Here is a 25,078-nt window from a genome sequence, read left to right as displayed (position 1 = left end):
ACAGGCAGCAGACAATATGGCTGATTCCCAGTTGATGTGTTTGGACGATAATCACATTAATATTAGCATTAATGACAAGAATCCACAATTCTTTTACTGTGAATCACAACGGTTGGCTCTGGAGGAACTGCTGGAGTCTAAGGCAGTGGATTTCAACAAGATTATCAAGAAACAAGGCTTAAAGGAGTTTCTATCCTCTAAGGAAGTGAAGAAGATCTCCAAGAATTGGGATAAATATAAGGTGGAAAAGACGGACTCTCCCCAAGGTAAGGCAGCAGAAAGTGACGACTCCCTCACCTACTGGCCAGAACAGAGTGACATCCCGATACCCGAGCTGGACTTGGGCTGGACGGAGCACGTGGCCTATCGAGGGATCACCAGGGCCACCATCTACATGCAGCCCCCCAGGAACAGCGAGCCTTTCATCAAAGAAGTTGTGCGGAAGTTGATCCAAGAGGCGAGGAAGGTGAGTGAAAAGCCAGAGGCTCCCTCTGGAAGAAAGCCGCGTTTCTGTAGTGCCTTGGAATGTTCCAAGTACTTTGAAGTCAAGGGTTCTGTTACAGTCCAGTCAGTATTGTTGTAACGTAGCAGCTGGTTGGTGCATAGTAAGATCCCACAACAGCAACATGATGATGGTTCAGGTAACCTGTCCCCATGGGGTTTGGTGGGGGGGGGGGGGTGGCGGGTGAGCGGCGGGGAGTCAACATTGGCCTCTGGGTACCTCTGCTCCTTCTTGAAAGGCTGACAGGACGTTTTTTACATCCATCCAAAGGGGCAGATGGGGCTTTGATTTAATGTCCCAACTGGAAGATCAGACTTCCAACAGTGTGGTGCTCCCTCTGCCACCTGACAGTGTGGCACTCCCTCAGTACTGCCCCTCTGACAGTGCGGCACTCCTCATTACTGCCCCTCCGACAGTGCGGCACTCCCTCACTGCTAACACTGGGGTGTGTTGGCCTAGTTTTTGCACATTTCTGAATCCATGGTCTTCTAATTCTGAGGTAAGGCTGAACCACAGCTGACAGTAGACTGGAAACACAAGGAGGGGTGGGGGTGTCAGTCATGATGGGGCAGCCTCCCAAACACCAGGCCATCTTCCTCTTTGGGATAGCACAGTCATGCTGTATTTCACTAAGTTTCCTAAGGCACAGAGGTTCCACTTTCATTATGTTGTGTCTAAGTTGGTTTCACAAGTTCTCTACCACAGTTTTCAAGGCTCTGCAAAATCTTGTCACCTCCTGCACGATTATCAGTCAAAGCTTTTGCTGCAAGGCCTAATTTTCAGGCCTCCCTCACTAATTCCCACTTACTCCCTCGTCTCCCTCCACCTTCAATAAAAGCTCAATGCCCAACTGTTTTAACCACATACACCATTAACTTTTCCAGATCTCCCGCACTCGTTCACCATCGGTGTGGTGTGGACTTCTGTTTTTTTAAAGAGAGATCTTGGGGAATAATCCAGTGAAACCAATTTTTAAAAAATCCCACCAAACCAGTTTGAGGATTTGTTTTGGACTTGGAAATAAAAACTTGGTTGCCAGGAAGCTTTGTGGGATTTTCATAAACTGGTTCTCTAGGGAAGCAAATGTGTCATCTGGGCCCATAGATGACTCAGTCCCACACCGACTCTTAACTGTGCACTGGCCCAGCAAACTCCTCAGTTACACCGAACCATACTTATGGACGTAGTCCACCATCTTCTCAGGGTTACAGGGGACTGGGCAACAAAATATCCTCGTGACGCCACATCCTAAGAATAAACAGGATTAAGAAAAAAAGTTTCCAGAATTTATTTATAAAGTGCAAAGTGAATCGGGTGATTTTTTCTAGTTATGTAAATATTAATTGTTGATACTTTGTACATTAGAAAGATATATTTTCACGCCTATGCAAGCGCTGACTAAGGTGGTCATGGTAACCAGAGTTCTGGTGATCTCCGGCAGATAAGATCGCTGGGCCTTAAACTTTCTGCAGTGTAACATCCTGATTGGTCCACAGCCTCCTGCTATTTGTTTTGCCTGGGGGATTGAGATGACATTTTGCTAAAAATTTCCCTGAAATCAGAGACTAATGTCACCCTGACTATTTCGGCTTGTTGGGTTTGGGTCCCGTCTGCCTTTAAATTAATCATAAACCCTGCACCTCAGGTCAGGCGACTCTTTAGAAATAAAAGCATTAATGCTCAGGTATTTATAAAGAAAACAAGAGCAGGAGTAGGCCACCAGCCCCCTCACGCCTACTCCGCCATTCAATATGATCACAGCTGATTTACCCCACACCTCAACTCCTCTTCTGTGCCAGTTCCCTTGAACCCTCAATTCCTCTGTCTTTTAGAGAGTTATCCCCCTCCACCATCCTCAGGGACAGAGAGTTCCAGGGATTCACCGCCCTGTGGAATGTGCTGCCAGGGATGGTGGTGGAGGTAAATACGATGGGGGCACTTAAGAAGCTCTTGGATGGCAACATGAATATGCAGAGAATGGAGGGATATGGACTAATGTAGGCAGAAGGGACTAGTTTAGTTGGGCACTTAATTAGTTTAGCACAACATGGTGGGCTGAAGGGCCTGTTCCCGTGTTGTACTCTTCTATGTCCTCTGAGAGAAATACCTATTTTATAAATAGATACCCTCCTACATGTTGGATTGAGCAGGTAACAATGCAATCCCAGGACTGGATTGGGATTCCATGTTTCATTACAATGCAGAAGGAGGCCAATTGGCCCATCGAGTCTATGCTGGCTCTCGGAGCAATCCCATTCCCCCCACTTAATTCTTTGCAACTCATTCTCCATCACGTCCATTCTCCTAACGTCCATCCACGCAAGGGCAGTCAACTAACCCACCAACCGGCACGTACTTGGGACATGGGAGGAGACCCAGAGCATCCGGGGGAAACCCACACCGACACAGGGAGAACGTGCAAACCACACAGACAGCACCGGAGGTCAGGATTGAATCCGGGTCTCTGGAGCTGTGAGGCAGCAGCACTAACTGCTGCTCCACTGTGCCAGCTGAATGGTAATGGGCGAGTTGGGTTGTCAAGCCCTAGCGATGAAGAAGTACCCAATTGTAAATCATTATCCTCTTAAGCAGGTTAGCGAGATGGACCAAGTGAACTTGAGGGCAGGGTGGAAGTTAGGAGCAAAGTTGATGAAATTGATGAGTTCTGCACGGACGCAGGAAGCTGTATCAATGCAGTCGTCAATGTAGTGGAGAAGGAGTTGGGGAACATTACCGGTGTAGGTTTGGAACGTGGACTGCTCCACGTAGCCAATGAAAAGACAGGCGTAACTGGGGCCCATGTGAGTGCCCATGGCCACACCCTTGGTTCGGAGAAAGTGGGAGGAGACAAACGAGAAAGTTGTTGAGGGTTTAAGAACAAGTTCTGCCAGGCGGAGGAGAGTGGTGGAGGAGAGGAACCGGTTGGGTCTGTGTTCCAGAATGTCTTAGATAGACAGATATCTTTACTAGTCACGTATACATCAAAGCACACAGTGGAATGCATCTTCTGCGTAGAGTGTTCTGGGGACAGCCCGCAAGTGTCGCCATGCTTCTGGCGCCAACATAGCACGCCCACAACTTCCTAACCCATACGTCTTTGGAATGTGGGAGAAAGCCCACGCAGACAAGGGGAGAACGTACAAGCTCCTTACAGACAGTGGCCGGAATTGAACCCGGGTCGCTGGTGCTGTAATAGCATTACAGCAACTGCTACTGAGGCCTTCTTGATGGAGGAATAGAAGTGTACAGGGACTGGACATCCGTAGTGAAAATGAGGCAGTCGGGGCCAGGGAACTGAAAGCTGTTGAAGTGGTAAATTGGTTTATTATTGTCACACGTACCAAGATACAGTGAAAAACTTTGTTTTGCATGCCATCCATACAGATTGTTTCATGGCATCAGTGCATCGAGGTAGTACAAGGGAAAAGCAATAACAGGATGCAGAATAAAGTGTTACAGTTACAGAGAAAGTGCAGTGCAGGCAGACAATAAGGTGCAAGGTCACGACGAGGTAGATTGTGAGATCAAGAGTCCATCTTATCATACAAGAGAACCATTCAATAGTCTCGTAACAGTGGGTTAGAAGCTGTCCTTGAGACTGGTTGTATGTGCTTTCAGGCGTTTGTATCTTCTGCCTGATGGGAGGGGGGAGAAGAGAATCTCCAGGATGTGTGGGGTCTTTGATTCTGTTGGCTGCCTTACTGAGGCAGCGGGAAGTGTAGACGGAGGTGGCGAGCATGCCAGGTGTCGGGGATGTAGGTGGGAAGGGAAGGCACCAGGGGGAACTGCCTCTTCAGCAGTTGGGCCTGGAACTTGATTTGTGTGATGCAATGCTTTGCATGCTACAAGCAGGCGACCTTTCTCAAAAAATCCTTTGTGCGATGTGGCCTGGATTATCTCCCACTGAGGTACTCCTCCCATGCTCTCCATGCACCTTGACGCACTAATGCACAGGTCATGCAGCCATGCACGGCTCCCAGACAGCAGAGGGCACCCGTGCAGCAAGAGTGAGGGCTGTTATGGCAGAATGAAGGAGAACCCCCCTCCCCCCCCCCCACAACACCAAATCCTGACACCACTGACATATAAATGCCACCCACCTCTCACTCCCCATAACCGGACTCTCGAGTTTCCGTTCCCTCTCCTCCTCAAGACCTCTCTACTCCCCAGCTCCTGCCAACCTGTGACAGACCTATTTACCTGCAGTGTTGATGGTGACAGGTGACTAATGCCTTGGGCCTCATTGCTGTCACTTTGCACACAGCTCTTTTTAGTGTGGTTTATCGGGCCGTGATCCAATCATGGAAACATTGTCGTGTTTGGGAGCTTGCTTTGCAGAAATTGGCCATTCTGCTTCACTCATTACTTTTGGAGCTGTGTTTTGTTGCCTCTAGAATGCCCTCAGACTGCAAAAGGCCTATAGAAATGCAAGTAGTCTATCTTGCTTACTACATATTAGTTTACTGCCACCTGTGAAATCTGACACTGCATTCTGTATGCCAAAGTCCAGGGCACTGATATTGCAGCTCCTTCCAAGAGTTGCAAAATCCTTTCTGTAGCAGAGGGTTGCACCTCAGTCTTTCGTTTCAATTGACCTTTGAAGCCACGAAAACACTTGACATTCAGGGGAACCTGTGGGGCTGGGTGGTGAGGTTCCTATGCACCTGTTACCCTGAGGGTTGGAGATCACAGGGTTGGGAGGGGTGTTGGAGTACCCTTGGTGAGTAAGTACAACGGTGGATGGTACACACTGCAACTACTGTGCGCAAAATTGGAGGGGATGGACGTTTAGAGTGGTTGATGGGGTGCTTTGTCCTGGATGGCGTTGAGTTTCATGAGAGTTGCTGGCACCACGTTTATCCAGGCACGTGGGGTCCTGATCTATGCCTTGTAGTTAGTGGAAAGTCTTTGGGTATCAAGAAGTGAGTCACTTTCCATAGAGTGGAGTTTATGGCTAACTCGAGGGCACATCATTTTAAGGTGATTGGAGGAAGGTATAAGGGAGAAGTCAGGGGTAAGTTTTTTACACAGAGAGTGGTGGGTGCGTGGAACGCACTGCCGGCAGAGGTTGTGGGGGCAGATACATTAGGGACATTTAAGAGACTCTTAGATAGACACATGAATGATAGAGGAATGGGGGGCTATGTGGGAGGGAAGGGTTAGATAGATCTTAGAGGAGGATAAAACGTCAGCATAACATTGTGGGCTGAAGGGCCTGTATTGTGCTGTAGTGTTCTATGTTCTAGAACACCCAGCCTGTGACCTGCTCTGGTAGATATGGGTATTCTTATAACTGAGGAACTGTGACCCCCAGGACAATGATGGTGGGGATTCCGTGATTGAATGTCAAAGGCAGGTGGTTAGGCTCTCGCTTGTTGGAGAGGCTCATTAGCCAGCACTTTAGTGGTGTGAACGTTACTTGATACTCATCAGTGCCTGAATGTGGTCCAAGTCTTGCTCCTGCCGGAATGGGGTGGCTTCATTTTCCGACTTGCCCCTTGTAGATGGTGGAAAGGCCTTGGGGTGTCGGGAAGTGAGTTCTCACTACAGGATACCCAGCCTCTGATCTGCTCTTGAAGCCATAACATTTCTGTGGCAGGTCCAGTTGAGTTTTCTGGTTAATGATGAGCCTCCACCTCATGTCTCTGGGATGTTGGTGGTGTGGGTCAAGGTGTGTTGGAGAGGAGAGCAGGGGGCAGAGAATACTGGTGTGTAAGAACCCCTCCTCTCTGTGTGTAAGAAAGAACGCTACGTTTACAAACACTCCACCACCTCTGGACAGCACATCATCTCACAAGGTTTAAAGAACCTTACGTAGGAAAAGGGGCAGCAAGATCCCGCAAGCAGCAGTGGTCAGTCTGGACATATTTTGAGCTTAAGGTGCTGCCTCTGCCCTTCTTTCCCACTGCCTCCTCCCACTGTACCCTCGCCCTCCCTCCCTCCTCTGCACCCTTGTTCCCTCCCCTCACTGACCTCTCTAAGCTCCTCTCTCACTGGATGCAACACACAAATCCTTCTTTTAAACAAACTAAAATGTGAACTTTTGTACATTAATGCTGTCCCAGAGCCCCCAGGAGAGGGAGTGGAGGGAGCACCTCCCTGTTGGCAGGGAAGGGGTCGCCACGCTCCCATGGGAGGTATATTCAAAGCCGCGCTGTCGGATATTTGAAGTGCAGGTTATCTGATTTGCATGTCAGAAGCAAGGGGGGGAACAGGAGACTGCCTTATCACACTGAGCCCCCCAGTCCCCACCACATCCACACAGCTGCACGTTAACCCTTTGCGAGCTGCGGAGCTTCTCACGAAATCCACCTCACTGTGAACTGCCCTCCGGTAAACTCCCAAGTGTTGGAAACGGCCTCACGAGTGGGAGTTGAGCTGACGCAACTCTGCAGAACTCACCGTGGGTCAATTTCACGGGAAGGTATAAAATACAGCCCGAAATTTTGATCTTATCTGAATCTGAACTTCCACGGTACACCACATAGTGACAGAAATAATCACTCCCTCCCTCCCTCCTGCTCTCCCCTCCCTCCCTCCCTCCTTTCCCTTCCCACCTTTTCTCATCCTCCTCCCTCCCCTTCGCCCTCTTCCATTCCCCCTCCCTTCCTCCTTCCCCCACCCTTTCCCCTCCATTTGCCCTGTGCTCTCCTGTATTCCCCACCCTGTACCTTCCTCCACCCCCTTCCCCTTTGTTCCTCACCATCTGTCCTTTCCCTATACCACTCTCCCCTCCCTCCCCCTCCATGTCCTTCCTCCCTCCCTCTGCTAGCCTCCATTTCTCCCCTCCACTCTTTCCATCCCTCCTCTTCCTCCCTCCTATCTATACCTCTGTTCCTACTCCTCTCCTCCCTCCATTCCAAACTTTTCCCCTTTCTCCCTCTTTCTCCCCCTTTCCTACCCTCCCTGTCCTCTCATCCCTCCCTCCTCCATCTTCCTCTGTCTACTCCCCTCCCTTTTCCAACTCCCTCTCTCTCCCCCTCCTACCTCTCCCTTCCCTCATCCTCTATCCCTCCCTCTCCCTTCCCTCATCCTCCCCATTCCCTCCACCCTCTCCCCAAGGTGTCTCTGTTCATCCACAGTCCTTGGTGCCCCACCATCTACTGTATATGCTCTAACCCCACCAACCCCCCCCCCCCCATTTTACTTGCCAAAATGGATCACCTCGCACTCGTTGGGATTAAATTCCATCTACCAACTTCCGCCAAGCTTTCCATCTGATCCTTATGGTGGGCCGAAGGGCCTGTTTTGCGCTGTATGGTTTTATGGTTATCCTGCAGTAGCCTTAGACAACCTTCCTCGCTATCCACAACGCCACCAACTTCCGTGTCATCTGCAAACTTGGCATTGGCATTGGTTTATTATTGTCACTTGTACTGAGGTACAGTGAAAAGCTTGTCTTACAAACCGATCGTACAGGTCAATTCATTACACAGTGCAGTTACATTGAGTCAGTACAGAGAGCATTGATGTAGTACAGGTAAAAACAATAACAGTACAGAGTAAAGTGTCACAGCTACAGAGAAAGTGCAGTGCAATAAGGTGCAAGGTCACAACAAGGTAGATCATGAGGTCATGAGGTCATAGTCCATCTCATTGTATAAGGGAACTGTTCAATATCTTATCACAGTGGGGTAGAAGCTGTCCTTAAGTCTGGTGGTACATGCCCTCAGGCTCTTGTATCTCCTATCCGATGGAAGAGGTTTAGAGAGAATGACGCAGGTGAGTGGGGTCTTTGATTATGCTGGCTGCTACTCCAAGACAGCGAGAGGTAAAGACAGAGTCCAAGGAGGGGAGGCTGGTGTCCGTGATGCGCTGGGCTGTGTCCACAACTTACTAAAACTTACTAATCAAAGTTCCTACATTCACATCCAAGTCATTATGCCATTACTATATCATCACAAACAGCAGTGCCAATCCCCGTGGAGCACCGCCGGTCACCGACTTCCAAACAAAAATAAATCCTTCCCACCACTACCCCCTGCTTGTTGGAGGGTGAGGTGGGGGAGGGCAGTGGAGGAAGGGCGAGGGGCTAGGGGGCTGTGGAAGTTGAGGTGGGGTGGAAGGCGTGGAGGGCGGGGGGGGTTGGAGGGTGAGATGGGAGGGCTGGAGCGTAGGGAGGATGGCAGGGGGAGGGGTGAAGGCTGAGGGAGGGGGTGTTGGGTGGATGGTGAGGCATTGGCGTTTTGTTGTCACGTGCACTGACGTACAGTGAAAGTCTTTTGTTTGTCCATCCAAATCATGCCACACCCAAGTACGTTGAAGTAGTTAAAAAAGACAACAGAATGCAGAATATAATGTTGCAGCTACAAAAGCAGTTTGCAGGTAGACAAATAGGTGTAAGGACTGGGAGGTCAAGAATTTATCTTTTGCGTTTAAGAGAAGTCCATTCAAGAGTCTGATAACTGTGGGATAGAATGGAGACACCAGAGACTGCAGATACTGGAATCTGGAGCAACAAACAATCTGCTGGAGGAACTCAGTGGGTTGAGAAGGGTTTCGACCTGAAACGTCGACAATTCCTTTCCTCCCACAGATGCTGTTCGACCTGCTGAGTTCCTCCAGCAGATTGTTTGTTGCTGCAGGATAGGAGCTCTCCTTGAATCTGGGGGCTTTGTTCTCTCAATCTTTTCTATCTTCTGCCCAACAGGAGAGGGGAGAAGAAAGAACGACCAGGGCAGGAAGGGTCCTTGATTACGTCAGCAGCTTTCCTGAGGCAGCGGGAAGTGTAGATGGAGGGGAGGCTGGTTTCCGTGATGGACTGGGCCGTATTCACAACTCTCTCCAATTTTTGCGATGTTGGGCAGACCAGTTGCCAGACCAAGCTGTGATCCATCTAGATAGGATGCTTTCTATGATGCATCCATAAAAATTGGTGAGAGTCATTGGGGATGTGCCAAATTTCCTTAGCCTTCTGCGGAAGTAGAGGCGTTCATGTACTTTCTTGGTCATAACGTCAACGTGGCTGGACCAGGACAAATGGTTAGTGGTCCTTACACCAAGGAACTCGAAGCTCTCAACCATCTCCACCTCAGCGCCACTGATACAGACCGGGGTGTGTATAAGGTGGGGTGGGGAGGTTGTGGAAGGTAGGGGTGGGGTTGGGAGGCTGAAGCTTCAGGTGTGGTGGAGCGGGCAGGGGAGGGGTTCTCCCACTGGTCTGGGCGGCTGTGAGCTGGAGCCAACCCCTCTGTGCGCAGGTGCTGGCGGTGGTGATGGATGACTTCACGGACCAGAACATATTTGAGGACCTGGTGGAGGCCGGTTACCGGCACAGGGTGGCCGTCTACATCGTGCTGGACCAGGGCAACCTGACCTACTTCCTGGAAATGTGCCGCAGGATGGAGCTGAAGGAGCTGCAGATCCGAGTGAGTGGTGATGGGGAGGTTCTGGAGATGGGGTGGGGGGGTGAGGAGGTGGGAGTGAGTGAGAAGAGAGTTACGAGGGGGGAGGGAGTGAGGGGTTGGAAGGGAGAGTGAGGGGTGAGGAGGTGAGGAGGTAGGGGGTGAGGGGAAGACTGAAGGGCTGGGGTGAGGAGGGGGTGGAGAGGGAGTGGGGGGTGTGGTCAGTGAGGGGGTCAGGAGGGAGTGAGGAGGGGATGAGGGGAGTGAGGGGGTGGGCAGGGAGAGAGGGGGTGAGGGGAGTGAGGTGTGGGGAGGGAGTGAGGGGGAGGGGAGAAGGGGTGGAAGGGAGAGTGAGGGGTGGGGAGGTGAGGAGGTAGGGGTGAGGGGGAGACTGAAGGGGTGATGATTGAGGGGGGTGCAGAGTGAGGGGGGGGTGGGAGGGGGTTGGGAGTGAGGAGGGGGTGAGGGGAGTGAGGGGGTGGGGAGGGAGTGAGGAGGGGGAGGGGAGGGGGAGGGGAGTGAGGGGATGGGGAAGAAGTGAGGAGGCAGGAGGTGAGGAGGTGGGCCCTGGACACCTCTCCCCCCTTCCCCAAACACTTCCCATGCCGACACTCCCTTCCCCAGACACTGCCTCTGCAACCTCAGGATTCCCCCTCCCGGACACTCTCTGCTCCCAACATCTCCTCCTCCACCCCAGACATTCCCTCCCCCGATCACTTCTCTCATCATTTCCTCCCCCCCCCCACCCCCAAACACTCATCCCCACGCCCCTGGACTTTGCCATTCTCACTGCAGCCCCCAGTCGCTCCCATTCCCCTCTGGACCCGTCGACCCACCATTGCCACTCCCTCCCCACCCCAACAGGGTAAAGAGGGGGAGGAACAGCTGGGTGCCAAATCGCAGAGCAGGAAATGGGTCAGATTGGGGGCAGTAAGTGTGCCCGCTGGAACATAGTCTGTGACTGGGGGGAGGGGGGTGGGGGTTCTGTAATCTCCATCACTGTCCCCATTACGGCATCCAAGGCCAACAACATTTGTGCATTGTGATTGGTACTGGCTTATTATTGTCACACGAACCAAGATACAGTGAATAACTTGTTCTGCGTGCTATCCCGACAGATCATGTTGTACATAATTACACCAAGGTAGTAAAAAGAAAACAGCTTAGAAATGAGATTTAAATGTAGAATATCATGATTATAATAAATTCACCCTCCAAGATGGTGCTGGATCGAGATTCATTACATTTATCATAATTGTCTCTTAAACCTGAATTCTAAGCTGTTTTCTTTTTACAACCTCTGTGCGTTATATGTTGTGTGATCTGGCTGGATGGCGGGCAAAACAAAAGCTTCTCATTGTATCCCGGTACACGAGACAACAATAAACCAATACCAATCACAATGCACAAACATTACTGGCCTTTGAAGGCTCCCAAAGGTAAATTGCCTTCCCATGCTCATTGAAGGAAGTATCTCAGGTGAGCTGCTGGGAGGGAGTTGGGTCTGCTGGGACTCGTGGAAGTCAGTCCCAGCAAGAGGGAGGGAAGAGGGGGAGAAGGACGCTATCTGTTGCCCAGATGTGTTGCCTTCCACCACAGAACATACGAGTCCGTTCCATTGCTGGCACCGGCCTCTACTTGACAGCGGGACATGTGAAGGGCACTTTAAATGAGAAGTTTATGATCGTGGATGGCGATAAAGCCCTTTCTGGATCTTACAGGTAAACAGCTGGGTCTGAATCCTATCCCAGACACTTTCCCCCACCCTGCTGATCCTGGGTGTTACTTGGCAAGAGGCATTTGAATAAAGGGAGGCACCATAGACCAAGTTAGAACGGTAACTAGGGCTGGCACAGTTTGGAGGGCTGCTGCCTCACAGCACCAGAGACCCAGGTTCAATCCTGACCTCCAGTGCTGTCTGCGTGGAGTCTGCACGTTCTCCCTTTGACCGTGCGAGTTTCCCCCGGGTGCCCCAGTTTCCTCACAAATCCCAGAGCCGTGCCAGCTGGTAGGTTAATTGGCTGCTGGAAATTGCCCCTAGTGTGTAGGTGAGTGATGGAATCTGGGGGCAGTTGATGATGTGGGGAGAATAACATAATGGCATTAATGTAGGGGTAAATAAACAGTATCTGCAGTGTCTCTGGGATTAAGGTAGGATTAGTGTAAGCAGGTGGTTGCTGTCCAGCATGGACTCGATTAGTTTATCATGGGCCTGTTTCAGTGTTGCATCTATGACTATTTGCTCCAAACTTCAGCAGTCCCACAGCGAGGGCTCTCTTGTTGAGAAATAGGGAACCATTACAGCACAGGTAAAGGGCAGTCAGCGCATCAGTTCTTTGAGAGGATCCCAGTGTGAAACTGGTATCACAGAGCCATTCAGATTGGGCAAATGCCCAGGCAAGTGCCGTAGCAAAACTGGATCAGTTTAGCCACCTCCCCATTTTGTCTGTGGTGTGTTAGTGAGATCACCAGGCAGAGAAAAGGACACAAAGGTGTTCCTTGAAAAAAACTACAACATCCTCACTGACTCCTGGGATTCTCTGGCCCATGATTGCTCAGAATGGAGGGGGGAGCCTTGGGAATGGTATTGAGGACTGTCGGATCCGGTTATTTTCAAATCCGTGGGTTCTTTCAGGAGTCCGAGAATGAGTTGAAAACAACTTGGTGCTTCATAAAATTTTATTGGAAAAGTTTAAAACAAAGAAACAGTCACAGAGCACGTGGCACTAGCTTTACTACTGGGAGATGAGCCGAAACAAAAGGAACTAAAGATGAGCTGGGGGCCGTGGGGGGGGAAGAGAGAGGAGAGAGAGAGAGAGTGAGAGCGAGAGAGAAGCAAGAGAGAGACTAACAAAAAATGACACCTTTTACACTTGAGCTAAGAGGGATTCCTTAGCTAACAATAGTCCAGTCAGAAAACCGATTAGATACCTGTGGCAAAACCAACCAATGAGAAAATACGTATTCACCTGATGGCATGGTTCTGGATGACTGGAGGGTCGCAAATGTAGTTCCGCTGTATAAGAAAGGAGGGAGGCACCATAAAGGAAATTATGCTGCTAAAAGACCTATTAGTCTGACATCGGTGGTTGGAAAGTTATTGGAATCGATCCTCAAGGATGAGGTTATGGAATATCTAGAGGTACAAGACAAGATAGGTCCAAGCCAGCATGGTTTCATGAAGGGAAGATCCTGCCTGACCAACCTATTGGAGTTTTTTGAGGAAATCTCAGGTAGGGTGGATAAGGGAGAGGCTGTGGATGTTGTGTATTTAGACTTTCAAAAGGCCTTCGACAAGGTGCCGCACAAGAGACTGATTAATAAGATGAGAGGTCATGGAATTACAGGTAGGATAGTAGAATGGGTGGAGCATTGACTGGTTGGCAGAAAGCAAAGGGTGGGAATAAAGGGATCCTGTTCTGGTTGGCTACCGGTTACTAGTGGTGTTCCGCAGGGGTCGGTGTTGGGGCCGCTTCTTTTTACTTTGTACATCAATGATTTGGATGATGGAGTAAATGGTTTTGTGGCTAAGTTTGCAGACGACACCAAGATAGGTGGAGGAGTAGGGAGCATTGAGGAGACAGGAAGGTTGCAGAGAGACTTAGATAGCTTAGGAGCATGGGCAAAGAAAGGGCAGATGAGATCCAATGTTGAGAAGTGTGCCGTTGTACACTTTGGAAACAGAAATAAACGCACAGATTATTATCTAGAAGGGGAGAAAATTCAAAGTACAAAATTGCAAAGGGACTTGGGGGTCCTCGTACAGGATACCCTAAAGGTTAACCACTAGATCGGATTGGTAGTAAAAGAAGCGAGTGCTATGTTGGCATTCATTTCGAGAAGTATAACATATAAAAGTAAGGAAGTGTTGATAAGGCTCTATGGGGCACTGGTGAGACCTCATTGGGAATACTGTGTGCAGTTTTGGGCCCCTTGAAAGGATGTACTGATGTCAGAGAGGGTTCAGGGAAGATTTACGAGGATGATTCCCGGAATGAAAGGGCTTACTTATGATGAGCGTTTGTCGGCTCTTGGACTGTACTCACTGGAGTACAGAAGAATGAGAGGGGACCTCATAGAAACATTTCAAATGTTTAAAGGACTGGACAGAGTAGATGTGGCCAAGTTGTTTCCCTTGGTGGGCGGGTCCAGGACTAGAGGGCACAGTCTTAGAATTAGAGGGTACCCATTTAGAACAAAAATGAGGAGAAATTTCTTTAGCCAGAGGGTTGTGGATTTATGGAATTCTTTGCCACATACAGCTGTGGAGGCCCAATCACTGGGGGTGTTTAAGGAAGAGATTGCTAGGTATCTAGTTAGTCAGGGTATCAAGGGATATGGGGAAAAAGCCAGGAGTTGGGGCTAGATGGGAATAGTTTAGTTTAGCTTGTGGAGCAGACTAGATGGACCGAATGGCCTACTTCTGCTCCTTTGTTGTGATCAAACCAATAAGCTGGGAAGTGGCCATTCCCCGTGCAGCCACTTGAGGTGTCTTAAATGCTACACATGTTAAAAAAAAAACTACTTAAAACAGTCAAATCCAACAGGACCTAGAATCCATGCATTGGGAGCACACAGAGGCCCAGCACACATGGTGGAAGGGGCACAACACCCAGGACTTTGGTCACTCCCGGCCGCACCTGTGGAAGGGTCTGTGGTCCTGACTCTGCCCTCACCAGCCACCTCAGAACTGGAGTGGAAGGAAATCATCCTCCATCCTGAGGGAGCTGCATGTTTTTGTGTGTGCCTGTGTTTTCTCAGTGTGTTTGTGTCACTAAGTGTGTGCATATTGGCATTCTGTGAAACTAGGCATGTAGTATCAATTTCTTCTCTCAGAGGAGAGTGAATTTCTGGAATTCTCTGCCCCCAGAGATGGTGGTGGTGGTGGCCAGATCACCATATATATTTAGGATGAAGAAAAGATAAATATTTGAAAGACTGAGGAATTGAGAGCTATGGGAAACTGGCACAGCAGAGGAGTTGAGGCCAGTATCGATCAGCCACAATCGTGTTGAATGGTAGGGAGGGCTTGAGGGGTGTGATGACCTGCTCCTATTTTCTCGTGTGTACATGCTGTGTGGATGTATGTGGTATATGCGTACACATGTTGTATGCACTTTGAGAATGTATTGTGCATATTTATGTGTTGTGTATGTGGTCTGCTTGAGCTGTCTAGAGTATTATGTACATGTTTGTGCATGTATGTGCACATGTGTTTTCTGTGTATGTGCTGGGTAGGTAGCAACACACAGTCTGCTGGAGGAACTCAGCGGGTCGAGCAGCATCTGCGGGGGGAAAGGAATTGTCGACGCTTCGGGTCCAGAGTTCCTCCAGCAGATTGTTTGCTGCTCCAGATTCCAGCATCTGCAGCCTCCTGTGTGTCGACCTGTGCTGCGTTGCACGTGTATCGTGGTGCTTTGCATGTGACCGTGCGGTGCGTACGTGCTGTGTCAGCTGCATTCTTTGCATGTGTGTATGTTGTGTGAGTGTGCGCTGCATGCACACACCTGGTGCACGCCGCGTGTGTGGCGTGATGGCTCTCGCTGGGTTTGTAGGAAACTTCTCTCTCTCTCCCCAAGGTCCAGGGTGGGGTGAGGTGAGGTGGAGTGGGGGTGGAGGGGAGGTGGAGTGGGGGTGGAGGGGAGGTGGTGAGGTGAGGGGTGGGGGTGAGGTGGAGTGGGGGGTGAGGAGAGGTGGGGGGAGGTGTCAGGGATGGGGGTGGGGGGGAAGAGGTGAGGGTTGGGGGTGGGGGGGTGAGCTCGGGGGGGTGGGGTGGAGAGGCGACCGGACCCCAGTGCGAGCCGGGACCCCACTCACTACCCCTCTCCCCTCACTGCCACCCAGCCGTCTCTTTCTCTCTTCTCTCCGGCAGCTTCACCTGGAGCTGCGCCCGGCTGCACCGCAGCAGCCTCACCCTCTTCACCGGGCAGATCCTGGAGGCGTTCGACGCCGAGTTCCGGGAGCTCTACGCCAACTCGGACGCCGTGAACCTGCCCGACCAGCTGGGCATCAGCCCGGGCTTCAGCCGCCATGTCAGCAGCCTCGTCCCGCCCCGCTCCATCGAGATGCAGCGCAAGTTCCACAACCCCAAGTACCTGCTGGCGATGGAGGGGTTGCGGCGGGCGGCCTCGGACAACCAGCTGTCCCCGGCGGCCGAGGACAAGGCGCCGGGACCCGGGCGCAACCTGACGCGAGACCGCAGGGGGACCCTCCGGGAAAGCCGGAAGGAGAACGACGGCAAGGGCAACCAGGCCGTCCACGATTGGCTGATCGCGAATGACGTCAGAGGGCTGGACCAACCAGAGCCTCTGGAGGACCTGGTGCCCCCTCACAAGATGCCCAATGGGGGCAAGGTGGGCGGGAGCAGGTTCAGGCTGTCCGACTTGGGGAAGGCGATCTCCCGGAGGGACAACCCGGAGCCGGCCTCCGGCAGCCCCGCGCCCGAGGGGCCGAGCGGCCTGATCCCCAGCAAAAGCACGAAGAGCAAGAGGAAGAAGGAAGAGGCTGAAGTGCAGGACAAAGTCAGCGCAGGTAACGGCGCACAGCAGGTGATGCAGTCTGGAGCCGCGCTGGAGGGGCTCAGCGGGTCGGGCAGCGTCCGCGGAGGCAAATAAACGGTCCACGTTTCGGGTCGGGACCCTTCACCGGGGCTGGAAAGGAAGAGGGCAGAAGTCAGAATGTGGAGGGAAGGGGAGGAGCACACGCAGGCAGGGGACAGGTGAGATCAGGTGAGAGGTGAGATCAGGTGACAGGTGAGTCCAGGGGACGGGTGAGATCAGGTGAGAGGTGAGATCAGGTGAGAGGTGAGTCCAGGGGACGGGTGAGATCAGGTGAGAGGTGAGATCAGGTGAGAGGTGAGTCCAGGTGACATGAGAGATCAGGTGAAAGGTGAGATCAGGTGACAGGTGAGTCCAGGGGATGGGTGAGATCAGGTGAGAGGTGAGTCCAGGGGACAGGTGAGCCCAGGTGATGGGTGAGCCCAGGGGATAGGTGAGTCCAGGTGAGAGGGGGAAGGTAGTGGGTGGAGGGAGGGGGAGAAGATGTTATAAGCTGAGAGGTGATGGGTAGAAGAGGCAAAGGGCTGAAGAAGGAGGAATCCGGTAGGATAGGGCAGTGGACCATGGAATGAAGGATGGGGGAGGAGAGGGTATTAGGTACAGTGGCTCAGTAACACAGTGAAATACGTCTTTTTGTGTTACTGAGAATGTTCTGGGAGCAGCCCGCAAGTGTCGCCACGCTTCTGGCGCCAACATAGCATGCCTGTAGGTTAATTTGGGTTTAAAAAATATGGGCGGCGCGGACTCGTTGGGCCTGAAGGGCCTGTTACCACATTGTAAATAACATTTTTTAAAAAAAAAGTACGTCTTTTGGAATATGGGAGGAAACCGGAGCACCCGGAGGAAACCCACGCAGACACGGGGAGAACATACAAACTCCTTACAGACAGCGGCTGGAATTGAACCCGGGTCACTGGCGCTGTAATAGCACTACGCTAACCGCTACACCACGACGCAGTAGATGGAGGCGGGCAGGTCATCAAGGTGGGGGAAGGGAGCCACAGGAATAAGGGAAGACAAAGGACTGTGGGGGGGGGGGGGAAGAAAAAGAAGGGGTGGGGTTACCGGAAGTTAGAGAAATCGATGTTGAGGCCATCAGGTTGGAGACTCCCAAGGCTGACTATGAGGTGTTGTTCCTCCAACCTGCGTCTGCTCTGGCAGCATTCCCTCCATGGATGCTGCCTGTCCTGCTGAGTTCCTCGAGCACTTTTTGTGTAATGCACCCTTAGAATCAGGTTTATTATCACTGACGTATGTCCTGAAATTTGTTGTTTTGTGGCAGACGTAAAAATTACCGTAAGTTATAAAAATATATAAATAGTGCAAAAGAGGAATAATGAGGTAGTGTTCATGGGTCCATGCACCTGTGGAGGGAGAGACAGTTGACTCAGCTTCCTTCAGCATTAAATGTCTCTTCCTCCACAGATGCTGCCTGACCTGCTGAGTGTTCCCTGCACTTCCTTTTCTTTTAAATGCTGGAAACACTCAGCGGGTCAGGCAGCATCCGTGGAGGGAAATACATGTAATGCTGAAGGAAGCTGAAATGTTTCTCTCTCCGCAGATGCTGCCTGACGCACTGAGTGTTTACAACTTTAAAAACAGAAAGTACTGGAAAGACTCAGCGGGTCAGGCAGCATCTGTGGAGGGAGATACATTTAACGCGGAAAGAAGCTGAGATGTCAACTTTCTCCCTCCATGGATGCTGCCTGCTCCGCTGAGTGTTTCCAACGTTAAGAAAAGCAGAAAGTGTTGGAAAACACTCAGCGGGTCAGGCAGCATCTGTGGGAAGGGAAACAGGGTCAGCATTTCCGGTCGAAGATCCTTTGTCAGGAGACAAAGAGGTAACTTCTTAAGTTACAGGGAGGGTGGGGGAGAGACTGTGGAGTATTTCCAGCATTTTCTGTTGTTGTTTTAGATTTCTAGCATCTATGTTTTCATAAATTTTCATTTACTTGAGCGTTTCCGGCATTTTCAGTTTTTATTTCAGAGTTCCAGCACTTTTGACTTTCAAGTCTCCTCGACCATTTGTGGCATAATGTGCCCCATCCCCCTCCCTGCTGCATGCCACACTGGAAGGCCCCCTTCCCTCTTGTACAGTCCCCCTGAGGCCTAACATTCACAGCCTTGGTGTCATATTTAATCCCGAGCTCTGGATGTGATACCCATCCCTTCACTAACCCTGAAATCCCCACCACTGTATAGAGTCATAGAGTCATACAACACTGAAACAGGCCCTTCTGTCCAACCCATCCATGCCTTCTTACGCTAGAGCTTCTAGACCACAGTGCCTTCTTGAGCTAGTCCCATTTGCCTGTACTTGGCCAATATCCCTCTAAACCTTTTCTATCCGTGTACCTGTCCAAATGTCTTCCTCTGGCAACTTGTTCTAGCTCTAGCGGCACAGTTATTGTAGCGGTTAGCGTAATGCTATTACGGCGCTAGTCACCTGGGTTCAATTCTGGCCGCTGTCTGTAAGGAGTTTGTACGTTCTCCCCACGTGTCTGTATGAGTTTCTTCTGGGTGCTCCGGTTTCCTCCCACATTCCAAAGACTTACGGGTTAGGAAGTTGTGGCCATGCTATGTTGGCGACGGAAGCGTGGCGACACTTGCGGGCTGCCCTCAGCACATTCTACGCAAAGATGCATTTCACTGTGTGTTTCGATGTACACATGACTAATAAAGAAATCTTATCTTGTATACTCACCACCCTGTGTGTGGAAAAACCCCTCAGGTGCCTTTTAAACCTTTCCACTCTCACCATAAACCTGTGCCCTCTAGTTTTAGACTCCCCCACCCTGGGGAAGAGACTGCGACCATCCACCTCTGACCATACCGCAGGTCATCCTCTCCGTGGCTCTGTTAACTGGACTGTTCCGCTAGGCGCTGCTGACACCTCCCTCGTCTTCCTCCCCGTATACAAATAGACCTGAGACATCGATATACACCTCTTGCCTCCACAGATGCTGCTTGACCAGCTGAGTCCTTCCAGTGTTCCGTAGTTTCTTGCGTCTTCCTCCCCTGCTGTCCCTGTGAGAACTCACACCAAGTCCTGGACCCCCTTCATCGTCTCTGCTCACTGAGCAACACTGGCTCCTGGAGTAACAATGCCTTGATTTTCAAACTCTGACCCTTGTTAACATACAATGATATGAATAAATGTATAAAACATCTTAAAACATTATTTATACAGCACGGTAACAGGCCCTTCCTGCCCAACGAGCCTGTGTCACCCAATTACACCTGTGTTAACCTACTAATCTGTACGTCATTGGAGTGTGGCAGGAAACCGGAGCACCCGGGGGAAACCCACGCAGACACGGGGAGAACGTACAAACTCCTTACAGACAGCAGCTGGAATCGAACCCCGATCGCTGGCGCTGTAATAGTGTTACGCTAACCGCTACACTACCATGAATAAATATGAATAATTGAATATTAATATTATATAATATGAATATTCATAGATGTCAATAAATATATAACCAATGCATGTGTAAGCAGGATATGACAAAGGTATAACTGAGTAGACCACTCAGCTCATCAAACCTGTTTCACCATTCAGTGTGATTGTGGCTGATCTGACTGCAACCTCAGCCCTGCATATCCACCTACCCCAGAACTTTATAGCCCCTCGTTTGTCAAGAATCTACTTAACACTGCCGTAAAAATGTTCAAAAAAAATTCTCCTCCCGTCATCTTTTGAGAAAGGGAGTTCCAAAGATTCATGACCCTCAATGAGGAAAAAGAAAATGCTTTGGATGATCCTTCATTTTTAAACAGTGACTCCCCAGTTCTAGGTTCTCCCACAAGAAGAAACATGCTCTCCACATCCACCCTGCCAATACCCCTCAGGACCTTGTGTTTCAGTCAAGCAGAAACAAGCCGAGCCTATCCAACCTTGTAAGGCAAGCTACCTGTGAGAGATACCTCTATGGTCTAGGCACTACCCATGCCTGATCCTTCAGCCCTGTAACACACTACGATCTTTGTGCTCCTAAAATTCTGACCTCTTCAGTACCATCCCCCATTGGCAGCCTTGTCATAATCCAGTTAGCTCTGGAATCCTCCTCTGCAAATCTCCCTGCCTCTCTCTCATCCTGCTCAAACCTTCCCCTCTAACTGAACCAATGGCCACCTGCCCCAATAGCTCCTTAATATATAAAAAAAGGAAAATGCTGGAAATTTTCAGCAGGTCAGGCAGCATCTGTAGAGGGAGAATCTGTTAATGTCTTTTTCCCAGAGTCAGGGAATCAAAAAACCAGAGGGCATAAGTTTAAGGTGAGGGGGCAGGGAAAAGATTTAAAGGGGACCTGAGGGGCAACTTTTTCACGCAGAGGGTGGTGGGTATATGGAACAAGTTGCCAGAGGAAGTGGTGGGGGCAGGTACATTAACAACGTATAAAAGGCATTTGGACTGGTACGTGGATGGGAAAGGTTTAGAGGGATATGGGCCAAACGCGGGCAAATGGGACTAGCTTAGGTAGGCACCTTAGTCAGCATGGACCAGTTGGGCCGAAGGGCCTGTTTCTGTGCAGTTTGACTCTAAATCTGACTCCAGTGTTTCAGCTTGACTGGCAAACTATTTCCAGCATTTTCTGCTTTTATTTGCTGACACAGGAGACAGCAGACTCTGGAATCTGGAGCAGCAAACAATCTGCTGGAGGAACTCAGCGGGTCGAGCAGCATCTGTGGGGGGGATGTTTCGGGTCCTGATGCAGAGTCTCGACCTGAAACGTCGACAATTCCATTCTCCCCCACAGGTGCTGATCGACCCGCTGAGTTCCTCCTGCAGCTTCTTCGTCTCCGCGGTGTTTTGCTTTTGGGACTAATTTCTCATGATGTGGATCAGGCAGTTTTTTGATAATTGCTCTTGTGAAGAGCCTAGGGGGGCCTTCCTTTTGCATCATTAAAGGCGCTATATAAATGCAGGTTCTTGTTGCTGCTCTATCTCAGCCTGTGCCTTTCGGATTTTTACAGGGAAGTCCAGTTCCACATTCCTAGAACGACAAGTCAGCACGGCCACCACAAAGAATAAAAAGGAGAAGTGCCGGATTTCGTGAGGAGTTGAAGGCAGAGTCGAGCTGTATGGAAACAGGCCCTTCGGCCCTTCGAGTCTATGCTGACCATCAACCATGCACTTACACTAATCCTACACTCATTTTATTCTCCCCACATTCCCATCAACTTCCCCCCATGATTCTACCCCTCACCTACACACTAGGGGCAATTAATCTACCAACCTGCACGTCTTTGGGATGTGGGAAGAAACCAGAGGCCCCGGGGGGAAGCCCACACGGTCAGAGGGAGGACGTGCAAACTCCACACGGGCAGCACTGGAAGTCGGGGTTGAACCCTTGTTGCTTGAGCTCAACAAGGTGGGAAAAGGCAAACATTTGGGGAGGGTTCACCAATGGATTTGCTTTCTTAACCTGGTGTATCTGTTTGATTTCTTTTTCTGGTCCTGTGTACCATATCGATCTTAGGACCTGAATGAGCTGCACAACACTGGTGTCCTGTGTGTGCTGTGAGCAGCTTTGTGGACAACAGCACCCCATTGTGGCCAAGCGAAGAACTGTGTACTTCATGGTACTGAGCTTCACTCTTCAGGCAGGTCCCACTTGCCTGGCTTGAGTTGAAGAGGCCTTTCAGGACACAAGCCACTGCATTGGGTCTACATGACCCTTTGTTGAGCATGGGGGTGGTTGAAACAGCCAGAACAGCTCCTTCTGACCCCTCTCCCGATTTCGTATGTTAGGACACAGTAAGAGTCTTGGATGAGATCAGAATCAGGTTTATCATCACTGACATATGTCGTGAAATTTGTTGTTTTGCGGCAGCAAGACAGAGCAAGACATAAAAATTACTATAAGTTTCAAAAATAGATAAATAGTGCAAAAGAGGAATAACGAGGTAGTGTTCATGGACCGTTCAGAAATCTGATGGCAGAGGGGAAGAAGCTGTTCCTGAATCATTGAGTGTGGGTCTTCAGTCTCCTGTACCTCCTCCCCAATGGTAGTAACGAGAAGAGGGCATGTCCCAGGTGGTGAGGGTCCTTAGTGATGGATGCTGCCTTCTTGAGGCACCGCCTCTTGAAGATGTCCTCAGTGGCGGGGAGGGTTGTGCCCGTGATGGAGCTGGCTGAATGTACAACCCCCTGCAGGTTCTTTCAATCCTGCACATTGGAGCCTCCATACCAGGCAGTGATGCAACTAGTCAGAATGTTCTCCACTGTACATCTGTAGAAATTTGCAAGAGTCTTTGGTGACTCCTCATGAAATAGAGCCACTGGCGTGCCTTCTTCGTGATGGCATCAATGTGCTGGGCCCAAGGTAGATCCTCTGAGATGTTGACGCTCAGGAACTTGCAGCTGCTCACCCTTTCCACCGCTGACCCCTCAATGAGTTCAGGTTTACAGAGCGGAAGAGGAAGGCCATGGTCATGGTGTCAGCAGTATTGGGTCTGGCTGGTAAAGCTCCATGGTTGACTAGATCTCAGTGCTTGTCTCCTGGGCATGTGTACGAGTGATCTCGCATTGTGTGCACTGGGAGCGATCACAGAACCAGCTCTGGCTTGAGCCGAGAATAGAGAAGGCAGGAACCAATGGAACTGGAACTCGGAGAAGGCCCATACCATTGAGGCTGGGAGTCATGGGGTTTGTGCAGGAGATAAGAGCTCGGCTGTGATCTTAATGCATGGGAGAAAAGATGCAAGGCTGAATGGTGTACTCATGCCTATCAAACCAGGTCTCATAATGGCCTAGCACCCAATTAAGCACAGACACAGTGAGAGTATAGATGTGTCAGCACCCACAGGGACTGAGGTACAAATACAGCCAGCACCCATGGGATCTGAGGTGCAGACAGAGCCAGCACCCACGGGAAATGGGACCCAGACATGTTACACTTACTTCTAGGCCAAGTGTTTCTTGTCAGTATTTAAAGCTGTTCTGAATTCAGAGGCTTAAAAATTCATAAATCATGGGAATAATTGTTTGTAACCTTGATAGTTTTCTAAACGGGGCTTGGAGTTGGGTCTAGCACGGGACAAACATGACCCAAATAAACGTACCAATGCTTAAAAGCGACACAGGACTGTTACATGAAGTATGTGCACGAGACCTGTGCAAGTTTACTTTTTATTACACTTTACAATAACAATGTGAATATGTATGTTACATAATGGAATGGCTTTACACAAAATATTAAATACAAATATTTTGTGCATTTCTGTAATTTTGTTTAATAAAATTTACTTTGAGGACATTTGACCCAAATGACTTAATAGTGGTTGTTTTGGGTAGCAAATTCCGGACTCCACTGAAAGGAATATTTCAGAAATAAGAACAGGAGCTTCACAGCTGGAAAACCAACATCTGTATTTCACCTCCAGAGACACCGGTAAGGATGCAAGAAAGATTTGCAAGTATGATTTGAGGTAATAATTTTAAGCAAATTGGAATAACTCCAATAAGAGGTCTTTAAAATTATGAATGGGTTCACGTAACTGAGAAAGCAACTTGAAGGATGGTCTTCCCATGGCCCTTGACGTTTCTCCTAGGTGACAGAGGACACTGGTTTGGGAGGTTCTGTTAGAGAAGTCTAACCGCAGTGTGGTTGGCGCACTGTGCACCAACAGAGGAGGGGATTGGTTGTTATTGGCGGTGAATGGGTGCCAGATAAATGGGTTGCTTTGTCCAGACAGTTCCCAGTCTAAAATCGGTGACGTGCAAGAGGCCAGAATTGGACGGTGCAGGTGTCAGGGAATTGTAGAGTTGGGTGGGGGAGGTCACAGAGGTACATTGCAAACAGGAACAATGAGCAGGAGTAGACCATTCAACCTCTGGAGCCTGCTCCACTGTTTTATGAGATCGTGGCTAATTGGAATCTAACCTCAACACATCCCTGTCTAACTGCAGTACCTGTCACCCTTTGATTAGCAGGTATCTGTCTACTTCTGCCTTAAAGAGGTTCAAAGACTTTGCTTCCGCCTCCGTTTTGGGAAGAGATTTCCAAAGACCCAAGAGAGAAAACATGTGATCTCTGTATCTTAAATGGCCAACGGTGGAGGGGGGTGGTCACTTATTTTTAAACAGTGACCCCCACGTTCAAGAGTCTCCCACAAGAGGAAACCTGCTTTCCACATCAAACCCTCACAATCTTATATGTTTCATTCGAGTCCCTCCTCACTGTTCTGCGCTACAGTAGATACAAGTCCGGCGTGTCTACACTTCCTGCTGCCTCGGTAAAGCAGCCAGCATAATCGAAGACCCCTCCCACCCCACACAGTCTCTCTTCTCCCCGCTTTCCGCAGGGCAGAAGGTACAAAAGCCTGAAAGTACGTACCACCAGGCTCAAGGGCAGCTTCTGACTCACTGTTATAAGACTATTTAACGGTCCTCTCATATGTTAAAGATGAACTCTTGACCTCACAACCTACCTCGTCGTGGCCCTTGCACCTTATTGCCTGCCTGCACTGCACGTTCTCATTGCTTTTCTCTTTGTATTACCTCAAAGTACTTATGTTTTGAAAGGATCTGTCTGGACAGCATGCAAAACTAAATTTTTCACTGTATCTCACTATATGGGACAGTAATAAACCAATTATTGACCCTTTGCCTCAGGTATCAGGTATCAGAAAATGCTGGTTATACTCAACGGGTCAGGCTGCATCTGTAG

The 25,078-nt window shown here is 50.0% G+C and overlaps 1 protein-coding gene across 2 annotated transcripts; it reads left to right on the top strand.

Annotated features, from left to right (window-relative positions):
* On the top strand, positions 1–23,670 carry LOC127585675 (protein FAM83F-like). 2 transcript variants are annotated; one of them, XM_052043334.1, is made up of 5 exons: positions 1–466; positions 9,703–9,870; positions 11,446–11,567; positions 15,719–16,377; positions 21,381–23,670. In XM_052043334.1, exons 1-5 carry the CDS (start codon positions 17–19, stop codon positions 21,461–21,463), a joined length of 1,482 nt encoding a protein of 493 aa, XP_051899294.1. In that variant the 5' UTR covers positions 1–16; the 3' UTR covers positions 21,464–23,670. The 2 variants fall into 2 exon arrangements, with proteins under 2 accessions (XP_051899294.1, XP_051899295.1); XM_052043335.1 differs by lacking the exon at positions 21,381–23,670 and adding an exon at positions 19,364–19,409.
* Positions 23,671–25,078: the final 1,408 nt, after the last annotated feature.

Source organism: Pristis pectinata, chromosome 33, assembly GCF_009764475.1.
Source record: "Pristis pectinata isolate sPriPec2 chromosome 33, sPriPec2.1.pri, whole genome shotgun sequence".
NCBI classification, from domain to species: domain Eukaryota; kingdom Metazoa; phylum Chordata; class Chondrichthyes; order Rhinopristiformes; family Pristidae; genus Pristis; species Pristis pectinata.
Note: the sequence above shows the minus strand (reverse complement) of the source record. Positions and strands in the feature narration are given on the sequence as shown.